This window comes from Larus michahellis, chromosome 2, assembly GCF_964199755.1.
Source record: "Larus michahellis chromosome 2, bLarMic1.1, whole genome shotgun sequence".
NCBI lineage: Eukaryota > Metazoa > Chordata > Aves > Charadriiformes > Laridae > Larus > Larus michahellis.
Genome location: NC_133897.1, coordinates 163,401,556 through 163,413,942, shown reverse-complemented (window position 1 = coordinate 163,413,942; position 12,387 = coordinate 163,401,556). Strand labels below are relative to the sequence as shown.

Sequence of the window (12,387 nt, the reverse complement as noted above, 5' to 3'; positions counted from 1 at the left end):
CTCCTCAACTATCTGCATGACGCCCTTTCTGCATTAGATTCCCCAGAGAAACCCGAATGGGCCTCTGTGCTTTGCCAGCCTCTTTTGCATTCAGATTCATGGGCAGCATGAGTCCAACCCTTTTTCCCTGACGGAAACAAGCACATCTCCTTCCACCACAGAGGAAACGAGACTGAATGCTGAGGAGTGTCACACTCTTCATACTTGCAGCTTCAGCGGACCTCTTCAGATAACCAGTGTCTCCATTAGATTATCAGCGTCCTAGCACTTGGCAAATCTTTGAAATTTCCCCTCCTTTTTCCTTCTCATTGTGAGTGTAATTAAACGATATTGTAAGGAAAGAGGGTATCTGTCAGCTTTGGCATGTAGGTGTGACATCTAAGCTCTTTTTTGCAGGTCCTGTTTATGCAGAAATGATTAACAACCTGCTCCAGCCTTTGATTGGGGCAAAGGACTGCACTTTGATCAGACACAACGTGTTCCATGCTCTGCCAAACACCGCCAACACGTTGATAGGCCGAGCTGCCCACATTGCCGTGCTGGACTCTGAACTTTTCCTGGAGAAGTTTTTCCTCGTGGCAGGACTCAACTACTTCAAATAGTGCCTGAACTATGGGATAGCAGAGGCAAACATTTTCATCAAGTGGAGGAGAATCCCTTTGCCAAAAGAGCGCAGTGTTAGAAATGAGATCAGGTGGGACTTTCAAACTCTCCATTCCCATTTCTGTTTCAGAGAGTAAAGTGCTATGGCTTTAAGGCATTCAAGCTTCCAAATATTGGTGCTTTTGGAAGAAATAAATATTCCTCTTCAGTTTCTATGTTCTTTGTCCACATAAAGACATGAGACACTTCTGAAGTACAGAATCAGAATAAGGCGGCTAATTCTCTAAACGTGATTGGATCAATATGATTCCCATTTCTCTTGAATATTAACGCGGGAACTTGTCTTTCCTTGATTTAATGCTTATTTATGTATTAACAAAGCTATAAATTTGTAGCACTTTTGGGGTAGTTAACACAAGAGGAAACAAACATATATGAACTCAGGATAAAACCTCCTTTGTGATGAACTGAGAAGTCTGAAAAACATTTATGAAAGTTTCAGTGTTTCCATTTGTCGGAAGAAAATATCCGGATGGTTCCAGTACTGGTAATAATTTGTAACATACATACATTCAGATAATGGGAAGGAGTAAAGTGTTTAACATAGACTGAAGAAAACTTGATATTTATTTTTTAAAAAACCCCGAACTTTAAGTTGGGAAGAATTTGGTTCAAGTTAGAAGCTGCCAAACCAAGAGGAGTCTATTGGATTACTTGTAAAATATCAGTGGCATCTGTTAACATTTCTTCTGTTTACATTTATAGAGGATCATTATTACGCTTGTTATAACCTTAGAGGTACAATTTTTACTTTTACATGTATATCTAAGTACATTTACCCCAACAATTTTTTTATTTTTTTTTAAATTTATTTCTCTGATATGAAATTCAAAATCTAACCAGTAATACCCCTAAAAAAAACCCCAATTAATCAGATGAAAATAGGCTGGAGAGATAGAGTGCTAAGGATTGTGGAAAGCTTAAAAACTATAATGATGTCTTCTTAGGCTCCTCTGCAATGCTCTATTAATGCTTTACAAATGCCCATTTGCAGTGCTATATACAGTCCCAATTATTATATGGTTACAGTTGTTTGAAACGTTTAAAACTTTATTCATACCAAGATACCCAAGTTATTTTTATGGGTTCAGAACAGGTCCCATTTTTCACTTTTTTAGTGTTTTTTTCCCCAAATTTTTAATTAAAATTTTTATCAAAAAGATATCAGATTTAAAGTGACAAATTTCGATAACTTTCTATACATTTTCATACCATTTTTATAAATTTTTCAATGTCACAGCAGGTTTTTCAAAAGAGAGAAAGTGAATAATTCTTCACAGTTATTTTTTTTTGGAAGGCGGGCAATTTTTTAATGCAAACATAATTTGTTTAAAAACATTAGTGACCAGCCCTCTATGTTTTGGGACAAAAGCTATAAAAAAATCACAAGGGTGGTTTCAGGTGTCAAGACTCTCATCAGTAAATCAATACCAAGATAGTGGAGATTTCTGAAATAAGAGAGTTAAAAAATGAAAACAAAAAATTCACAACCACAGGGAAATATTTGTACATGCAAAAAGTAAAAGCAGGGTTTTTTTCAAAAGAGGAAAAGTGGAAAACTTACACAGAATTAGTTCAAGAAAAGAGTTGCTATCAAACTGGTAAAGAACAAGGCTGCTTTGATAATGTAGGCATTTTTTTAAAAATGGAAAGAATAAAGAAGGAATATATAAAAGGGTGAGATTAAGATCACCTATAAATAAGAAGGTATATTGCACTTAAAAATCATCTGCCCCTCAAAGGGGTAGAAATTATATATAAACAGTTACATTGTGTGTTTCAATACTGGAAATTTTTTTAAACATTAAACATTACCTCAGTACTGGAATTACATAGGTAGATACTATTTTCCCCCCCTTTTTTTTTTTCCCCTTTTTATAAATTGACAGTTTAAAGCTAAAAGCCGGATTTACCCAGTTAACAAATAAATTCTGTCAGTAATCAAGAATTTCTGCTTCCCACTTCTTGTTTGGAAATTCTTTATCACTTTTTGGCCTCAACATTTTATCGCCAGCTGCACTTGCATGTCACAGCTTACTTCTTCCTTGGTAAATTGTCTACAGAATATTAAATATAGTGGGACATGTAGGTTAATCATAGAATCATAGAATAGTTTGGGTTGGAAGGGACCTTAAAGATCATCTCGTTCCAACCCCCTGCCATGGGCAGGGACACCTCCCACCAGACCAGGCTGCTCAAAGCCCCATCCAGCCTGGCCTTGAACACCTCCAGGGATGGGGCAGCCACAGCTTCTCTGGGCAACCTGGGCCAGTGTCTCACCACCCTGAGCGTAAAAAAAACTCCTTGTAAAGAATTGAAAAATTCAACACAGAGTAGTATCATCTCACTTAACTTTAGGCAATTGTGGTGTAGATGTCTGTTTGTGGCCTAATAGGGGGAGTTTTATTCCTTTTATGACCAGTGGAAGGAAAGATGCATTTTTAGGGTGCGACTGATCAGACATATTTTACTTTTCTGGTCTAATTTTCTCTAGGCCTGTCCTTTTTCACTGACTATGCAGGATATCAGGTTTAGCTATCTATTTACTTGACAGTTACCCTTGATCAGATGAATCCCACAGAGTGCTGGAACTCTTATGGCATGCTATCCCAACCCCAAACACCTAAAGAAAGGATATTGTGCCTTGAAATAGCACCTGGCTGTTGAAGCCATTTCCTTTCAGTGACAGTTATCTAGCTTAGAATGGCACAGTAATTCTGGAAGAAATAAGAACACAAACTTATCCAATTTTATTGACAAGTTTGTAAAGGGACATGTTAAAAGACACAAAAATCCTTGAATTGTTTTCAATCTCTACTTCACCTTCAAATAAAATTATATAAAAGCAGTCTATAAGATTTAAAAGGTTTCGCATTAACTATTTTTAAAAACTTGAAGCACTTGAAAACAGTGTGGTTATAACAATTCCGTGGGTATCATGCCTTTATTAATAGCTGGATGATGTTTTTCCACTATTTTGGGGCTCCTAAAGCCCATTGAGCTCCACTTTAGAAAGAATTTTATCTCTTCTGAAATGAAAGATTTGTTTCTTGAATATGGATGGAAAGAAATTGCAGTAGTGACTAAGTGTGTGTAGATGAGGGGCAGAAGAGCTAGTACTTTCCGCATCTGGGCTGAGGATTTTCAAGGGCTTTGTTTCCAGTCTCCTGACAATAGTTGCATGCTGACCTGCATGAAACCTCTGGAGATGTTTCTACTTCAATGACAGAATATAGCCTGTCTAAATTAATCACCTAATTTGTTCTTAAAAGCAAGCACTGAAGAGATGAATCAGGCTACTTTAAAATTTGGCAGGAAATTTGTCTTTTCCCAGCCTCCAATGGATGCCCATTCTGTCTTTAATGAAATTGTGAATTTGTTTTCAAAATCAGGTCTGTCCACTGGCAACAGAGGAAGTTGAAATCGCTTAGCTTTAAAGGATTGTATTCCAAAGGCCTGAAATCTTAGCACAGAGCTTTGGAAATTACTAACAGGAATACTGAGCACTATTTTACTTCAAAGCACTTCATAAATACCCACTGACCGATCCTCTTCACTGTTCCCTTGCCAGAGAAGAGCCACGCTTGAGAGAGAAAGCTATCACAAAATGATGCAAAAACTGGGAATTCAAGCCAAAGCTTTCATTCACATTTGTAGGTTCCTCTGGTACTTTCTGCATGTTTAAAAAAAAAAAAAAAAAAAGATCTCTTCCTTTCTGCCTCTGCATTTGAAATAGCTAAGCGGTGGTGCAGGAGAAAGGAAAGGTGAGAACTGCTAATAACAGGGTTAGGCTCTTGTGAAGGTTTATGCAAATATCCCATGAAACTTTCTATATAATGAATGGTCATGGGGCACTTCTGCAGCGGTCTCAGCACGCCAATATGTGTCGTCCTAGCTGAATGATTATTTCCTTTGTGGACTTAAGTTTCCATCTAAGAATTATCATCAGAACACCTAATATATTTCACTCCAGCTAGTCATTTGGATGCTAAAGGTCATGTCTGTGAAGAACTCTTATGGAGTGTTTTGGGTTTTTTTCAATACATATATGCTCAGCAATTTTGATGTTAAATGTTGTTAAGTAATTGAAAATTTCTAGCTAGATCTTTAATATTTATTTACTCACTCCCCCAAATTTCCAGTGTGTCTTTAATCATTGAATTGTTTTCAGTTATAAATCAGTATAAATCCAGGTCTGTTGACATCAGAGTTCAGCCTATCCATTCTCACTCTTTAATGCAGTTTCTTTATGGCAAGTTATAGTACCAGAGCCTCAGGAGCTTCATGAGATATAGCACAACTCTGTGCACATATAACCACTGAAGTAAATATTAGTCCATCAATATTTGGAGTCATAAAATACAAAGATTAGGACTCGTTTAGCTACATCTCAGTCTTCTCTGGTTTGGTTTTGCCTTTTGGATCAAATGCGACCAGAGCAAGGTTGCCCCTCTTGCTCTGTTTGTTCATGGTTCCCCTAATTTACTGTCCTTTGAGTAGCCTAAATTGCCCTAAGCTACTGTTCTGCTTTGCCCAGATATTCCCAAGTTTGCATGGATGCCTTTCTGTGATCTGACTACATCTCCTGCTTTTCTTTTGCCTGTGTCTTACATGAGTTCCTCTTCTCTTTATCCCTCTGTCCTTGCCATCATGCAAAGCTACAAAATTGTCTAACTAATCAAAGAACTTACTTTCTACCACCCTCTGAGGTACTCTCAGTTTTAGATTTTCTACTGGTTTTGACTGGGATACGGATAGATTTCTTCATAGTAACTTGTATGGGGCTGTCTTTGATTTGTGACCAAAACAGTGTTGGATATTTTAGTTATTGCTGAGCAGTGCTTACACAGAGTCAAGGCCTTTTCTGCTTCTCACACTGCCTCACCAGTGAGTAGGCTGGAGGAGCACAAGAAGCTGGGAGAGGACACAGCCGCGACAGCCGATCCCAACTGACCAAATGGATATTCCACCCCATAGGACGTTGTACTTAGCAATAAAGCTGGGGGTACAGGGCAGGGGAGGTTGGCTGGGCTGCCGTTTCTCCGAGACTAGCTGTGCATCAGTTAGTTGGTGATGAGCAATTGGGGGTTTTTGCATCACTTGTTTTTCTTTCTTTTTTTCCTCTTTTTTTTTGTTCCCCAACCATCCTGTTTTTAATTATTAAACTGTCTGTATCTCAACATGTGAATTTTTGCACTTTTGCCTTTCCTGTTCTCTCCCCTATCCCACTGAGAGAGGGTGTGAACACGCAGCTGTGTGGTGCTTAGCTGTCTACTGGGGTTACACCATGACAGATTTGTACAGATCCAGTCCTTCAAGCTGCATTTTATGTGTGTTTTCATTAGTGTGAGGTTTCATTTATGTGAGGTTTTCATTAGTGACCCAGCAGAACTTTCCCAGGATTCAAGCTTATCCTTCATGAATCCTTAGTGGGAAGACGAAATACAGATCCCCTCATTAACTTGGGCTTTGTAACAGACAGAAGATATTTTGCTGATTCTGGATAGGTGTTCGAATCAATTCACCCTGGTTTACTCCAGTCTGCTTTGCAAAGTCTTTCAGTATGTTTTCCCTGTATCACTTGGATATGCTGCTGATTGTGACTTCCTTCCTTCCTCCCTTCCCTCCTCCCTTCCTTCCTTCCTTCCTTCCTTCCTTCCTTCCTTCCTTCCTTCCTTCCTTCCTTCCTTCCTTCCTTCCTTCCTTCCTTCCTTCCTTCCTTCCTTCCTTCCTTCCTTCCTTCCTTCCTTCCTTCCTTCCTTCCTTCCTTCCTTCCTTCCTTCCTTCCTCCCTCCCTTCCTTCCTCCCTTCCTCCCTTCCTCCCTTCCTCCCTTCCTTCTTCCCTTCTTTCCTCCCTCCCTTCCTTCCTCCCTCCTTTCCTTCCTCCCTCCTTTCCTTCCTCCCTCCTTTCCTTCCTTCCTTCCTTCCTTCCTTCCTTCCTTCCTTCCTTCCTTCCTTCCTTCCTTCCTTCCTTCCTTCCTTCCTTCCTTCCTTCCTTCCTTCCTTCCTTCCTTCCTTCCTTCTGTGACATTCATAGTTGCTCAGAACAGAACTCTAGAAATTAAATAAAAAAGTGTCATGCAGGTGATTATCATCTATTTAAAATGACACAAATTAGTAAGGGATATACCCTTTTAAAGAAAAAAAGAAGATAATTATTTATACTTATGAAGTTCTATAGGCCCGGTCTAGCTCAATCTGAAATTAATTAAAAGCTCTCGGTACCTTTCAGAGTGCCACATAAGGCCACACACAGAGCTTCTTGCCACAGTGAATATTCAGTTGATAGTGTTTGCTCCAGAGACTCTGAATTCATTGCGGACATGCATTCACAAATACATTCAGCATTGCCTTTCCACTTATCCAGGAGTGCTACATCGTGTTCACACATTCATTCTAGTCAATTTTCTCAGCCCTTTATGTAAGAACTGTTATCCGCCTCTCCAAATGTATTACAGAACACAGAATATTTTGTTTCAGAAGGAGCTGCTGGAAATCTCTCTGTCTAATTCCTGTTCAAAGCAGGATTATCATGAGCATCATGTTAAGGTCAGCCATGTCCTTGTCTTGCTGAGTCTTGAAAACACGTGGTGATGAACATACTCCAGCTACTCTGGATTACCTTTTCAACTGCTGTACATCACTCCTAAGGAAAAAAAAAAAAAGAAAATCCAATTCAAACTTTCCAAGCTGCAGCTTCTTGCTGTTACCTTTTATTATACCACCTTTTTATTCCATGGGAAGGCCATGTTTCTGATGTACTTGTAACTCCCTTTTCAATACCTGCAGAGAGCTCTTAGGTTGTTACTTGGTCTCCTCTTTACCAGATCAAACAAGCCTAATTCTCAGCCTCTCCTCAGAAGCCATGTGCTTAGACTGCTCACCATCTTGGTAGACCCTTTCTGGGCCCTTTCCAGTTTCTCAACCCTGAACTGGGTTTAGGAGGCCAAAGGTACTGGCAAACTTCCTTGGATGATAGCTCTTGTGCAGACTGGGACCTTTTCCCTGTGCAGGAGGGGCTCACTGGCTGTTAGGTCTCATCACATCTTCTTCCTAAATCAGGTTCTAATCTGAAGAGCTGTTTTCTGCTTGCCACAGTTTGCAAACTTGCAGCTTGCATCGGTCTATGAGTTCAACTTTGCTTCTTGCTCCTGTGTTGTCTTGGTTAAGGTAAGCGTACTAGACAGGGCAGAGAGCTGTGACCCGTGGCATACCACCACCATTTATGGGCCTCTTTTTCAGCATACAACACATCTGCCCCCCCGTTGCACCGTTGGCGTGCTCAATGCCGTGCTATTTGTTTCCCTTCCATTTTTGCATGTCTTATTTGAGGCGATCTTAGTCACTGGTAAACTTTAGGCACAGATAGTGAGGAAGCCTGATGTGAATCTTCTCCACCCTTGCATGACAGACAGGGACGATCACTTACGTTGTGACCATCAGGTCCATGGCATGCTGCTTCCTGACAGTCTCTGAAAGAGCTGCTGCTGCTGTTTCTTCTCTGTTTTAATAAGACTATATAATACATATGCACTTCCTAAAAGAAATTCACACACTGAATAGAAATGCTTATGAAAATCAGCGTAGAGTTGCTTTAAATGCAGATGAGTCCGTCCTTCCCTGCACAGGATAAGAGCATAAAGAATAAATATGTATAAAAAGAATAAATATGTATAAACTCTTCTTATACAAAAGGTCAGACTAAATTAACTTCTGTTACAACCTTGAAACTTGATTTCTCTGCTTTTGAAAATTCAGCTCTCTACTTTCACCCAAAGTGTTGCAAGATCCTATTATCTGCGTAGCAAACTAACCACATCTGTCCAAAACTGATTTGCACACATACATACACGTGCCAGAAGTCCATTGGCTGTCAGCCTGGAGCTGCATGTCTTCAAGTATCTTCTGCCTCTGAAAAAATGAAACTGTGACACAGTGACCAGGGCTACTCTGATTGCAATCCAGCGTGCCTTTCAGTCTTTGAAAGCTATCAGCCACAAACACAAACAGCTTATCCAAAGGAACAAAAAAACCTCCTCCACATAGAAGTCCAGACACAAACAACTCTTTTTTTGGAGTGGGTGGTTTGAGTACTGTGATAGCTTCACCTATTCTATACTTTCCACAAATAGGGTTACGCTAATAAGTATGACAGTTTCCAGTGCTGAAAGCCCCAGTATTTCAATTCGCATGGCAGTTTCTAGCAACTAATTTCAGAAGTTTTTCATTCCTTCCTGAAAGCATAAGTGCTGGTAGAATCCTACCTGTCCCAAATGCTCACTTACATTTGCTATTTTTATATGGATAAGACTACCTGCATTGTTCCTTACCATGGAAATATGTGAAGGCATTTCTGATACACTATCATATATGCACCTACCTGCACTGGAAAGGCTGAAGAAGAGACTGTGGGAGCCTTTTTGACCTAAAGTGTGTCATCACTTTCAGTTCAAATGATAATAAAAAATGCATGTTTTTTATGCCATATGTGTGGTATCCCCTACATACATATGTGTACACAAAATACCTTTTCTTTTATGGAATGTATGTTATGTCTACATATGTGATGAATGGGTGTTCCCATATGCAGTGTATGTATGTCGTACCATACTTAAAAGCCAGTGGTGATTGTTGAGTCTAATGGTTTTACTGGTTTCCTTTGGTTATCCTCCAGAGCTCCTGTGAAGGAGCAGTTTGCTGGCTTCATCCACCACATTGGAGGAGAGTGATTATTTTGTTCAGTGATTTGCCAACCTCTTGGCACACCATTAGTCGACTAATCTTATCTAAGCAGTCTTGAATTTGATGTTTGTTATCTACCACCTCCATGGTTTCCATGGTCAATGCAACATGTCAAACTGAGCTGCCCTATCTCCTGAGACAGGAAGCTTGTTGCCATTTTTTTAATTTTCCTTGACATCCATCCTCTTCAACCAATCATCCATTTATAGGCTGATAGAAAATTGATTTATCAGTTTTCCGCTTCTCTTATAATTTTAGTCTTGTGTATATTTGACTATGCATCCAGTTTGGGAAATCAGCTTTTTCAGTTTTCTGCCACTAAATCTTCTTATGAAGTATGAAATATGAGAGAGAACAGTCTGTACAAGCCACGGTACTCTTTTGCAACTGCATGTCTGGAAAAAAAACACCACCAAAAACCCACAAGTAATCTATAGTGTTTTCTAGGTTTATTTTCCACTGTTTGTTTTGCTGAAAAAGAAGATATGTTGGTGTTTTGTCCCATGCGTTTTAGGGTCTCCAGGTGAGTAAGAGTCCAGATATAGCTCTAGTAGACTAAGGATGGGAGAAGGAAAAGATGCAGGATAAACCCTCCTTCTATCTATGATGTGACAGGAATATACCCCTCACCAAGATGGCAGCGATGACAGAGAGAGCAAAAGAACAGTTTCCCCAACCCTATCCACTTCACTAAAATAAATAATTCCAGAATATTATTGCACTTTTGGGAAAAGTATTGGGTCAAAATCAAAACATAGATCAGTATATAACAAAACACAAAATTCAGAAATAAATTGAAATTTATGCCTATGTTTTGTTACTTGGATTTGTCTCTAATACTAAGCTTTCCTAAATGATGAACAGTGTAACCCAGGACTGGCTTTCCTGGACTTGAACAATGAATTATTGAGGTTTTTTTTTAACAACAGTCTTAGACTAAGGTCTCAATCATCTTCATAAATGCCTAAATATGTACTCAAGTCCTTAAAAAAAAATAAAAATCTGATCTTAAATCTCCATCTCCACTTATGTTTAGACAATTAGCCACAGCATTTGAGATATCAGAAAATTAAGCTTTCTCTGCAGATAGAATTACCTTCAGTGCACAGTACAAGCCTTAACTGGGAAGACTTGCCTGTTGGGGGACGTTCATTCTTGTTTAGAGGGAGTTTATGGTAACTGGTCTCTAATTTAGGCAAATCAAGGAAATAGATGAATCCTGTCCTCTCTGTTATCACTCTCTTCCACGCTGCAAATTCACACTCAGGCACTTAAAGTTAGATAATTCTGTTTTATATTCCAAATAAAACGTATCTGTGAAGCAGGTCTTGACTGATGTTCTATCTTTCCCTGTATGCAATGTACAAACACAGTTACTCTGATTTTGATGCTGGAACCATTATCTTGGTTTGAGAGTCTTGGAAACCTTGATGAAACTCTCTTTAAAGTGTATTAAAATTGTAACCCTCAAAATCAGGCTAACTTTTTAATAGTTAAAAAGTTAGCAACGTCATCAGAAAGAACTTCTCAGTTGTACGGTATCTATTCAAATGGAACACCTTAGACTGCTGGATTAATTCTCAGCACAATGTTAACACCTAAAATTGCACCTTCACTGTTCCTCAACTGACACGTGGAGTAGAATTCATCGGACAGGAGCACAGTTCTGTGAAGATCCTTATCCTGTGTTTCAAAGAGTTATGTTTTACTTATTTTTTTAAATGATAAGAAAGTACTCCTTAGAATTAAAACCTACTGTTTCCTGTAAGTAATTAGCTCTGAAAGTGGTTTTCTTTAAGCACACTTATACAGTTTTTGGTTAACGAGGACAAAGCTAGAAATTCTTTTTTAAAAAGAAATATTTTTTTTTCAGATGAGCAACTGACAAATACTGTTGGGCTGAGTTTCGAGAAATTAATTTCAGCTTTACGGAGGTCAATATTTTTCTTCATAAAAAAACTATAAAAGATTCAAGCAGCTGCCCCCTGGATTTACTAACCATTTGTACCCATGCATAGTGGATGTAAAATGCTAACATTGGTGTACACGCCCGTGTTTGTGCACACAGGCTGCAAGGCAATGCATCAGAGATATATCGTCCTCCAAGTACTTCCTTTAAGGCTGATTGTTCAGGGCAAGCAATATGCATGATATCACTGGTGCATGTAACAGTTAAGTACAGCCTTCTGCAAATCTGGATTTAAAGACAGTAACTTTATACTGGGGCTGAACTTTGCAGATGAGTAGTCTATGGCATTTTTAGTTATAACCGTTTCTGTGGTCTGAATGTGAGTGCAACTGATCCTGTCACGTGACACTAGAGGTTGCACTGTTAAATGACACATTATTACATCCGATTGAGGCAGTTATGTTTCTCACAAATTATATTTCAAATCAGGCAGAAGAGGCAATAATTAGAGGCTGTGAGCTTGGAAAATCTGTACAGTTTCTTTATTTATTTTTTAAGACACCAAGATTTACAACCCATGCTCCGTTCTGCCTCTCTCTAATTTACTTCCCTTTCCCTAATGAACATTTGTCAACTGCCATACACTTCAATTTTCTTTAACTATGTCTGTCAAGATTTAAGTGAGACTTATATCGAAAAAAACAAAACTGAACTCACAAAGTGGAAACAAATGAAGTTGAGTCAATTCCTTGACATTTTAAGGAAAACGGAGATGCAAATCAAAGTTCTTGAAATGTAGGTTCTGACTCAACAGCATCCACAAGGTCTTAACTAAAGGTCTGACCCTGAGAAATGCTGCTCAGATGCACTTTTGATATAATGGGCCAGATCCCCACGTGGATTAGCCTGATCGAGCAGTTTATAAAGCCTAAGGATCTTGCTGAATGGCAACCAGTAGCATTCATGGCATCTCACAGTCAGACCACCAGAAGATAGCAAATGTCCTGGGTTATTTTTAAGGCCAATTTTTCAGTTGGTCTATCCTGTTTTAAAAAACAACATCTTTTTAGACA

The 12,387-nt window shown here is 38.9% G+C and overlaps 1 protein-coding gene across 2 annotated transcripts in view; it reads left to right on the top strand.

Annotated features, from left to right (window-relative positions):
- Positions 1-11,356, top strand: part of FAM135B (family with sequence similarity 135 member B) — a 222,141-nt gene extending 210,785 nt beyond the window's left edge. The window contains exons 20-21 of one of the 2 annotated variants that reach the window (XR_012585806.1): positions 397-694; positions 11,279-11,356. Coding sequence is in view for 1 of the 2 variants with exons in the window: in XM_074577897.1 (XP_074433998.1) it covers positions 397-602 (206 nt within the window). In the remaining variant the exon portion in view is untranslated. Of the gene's footprint in view, positions 1-396; positions 818-11,278 lie in introns of those variants that run through there. The other variant, XM_074577897.1, reaches the window with a different exon arrangement.
- Positions 11,357-12,387: the final 1,031 nt, after the last annotated feature.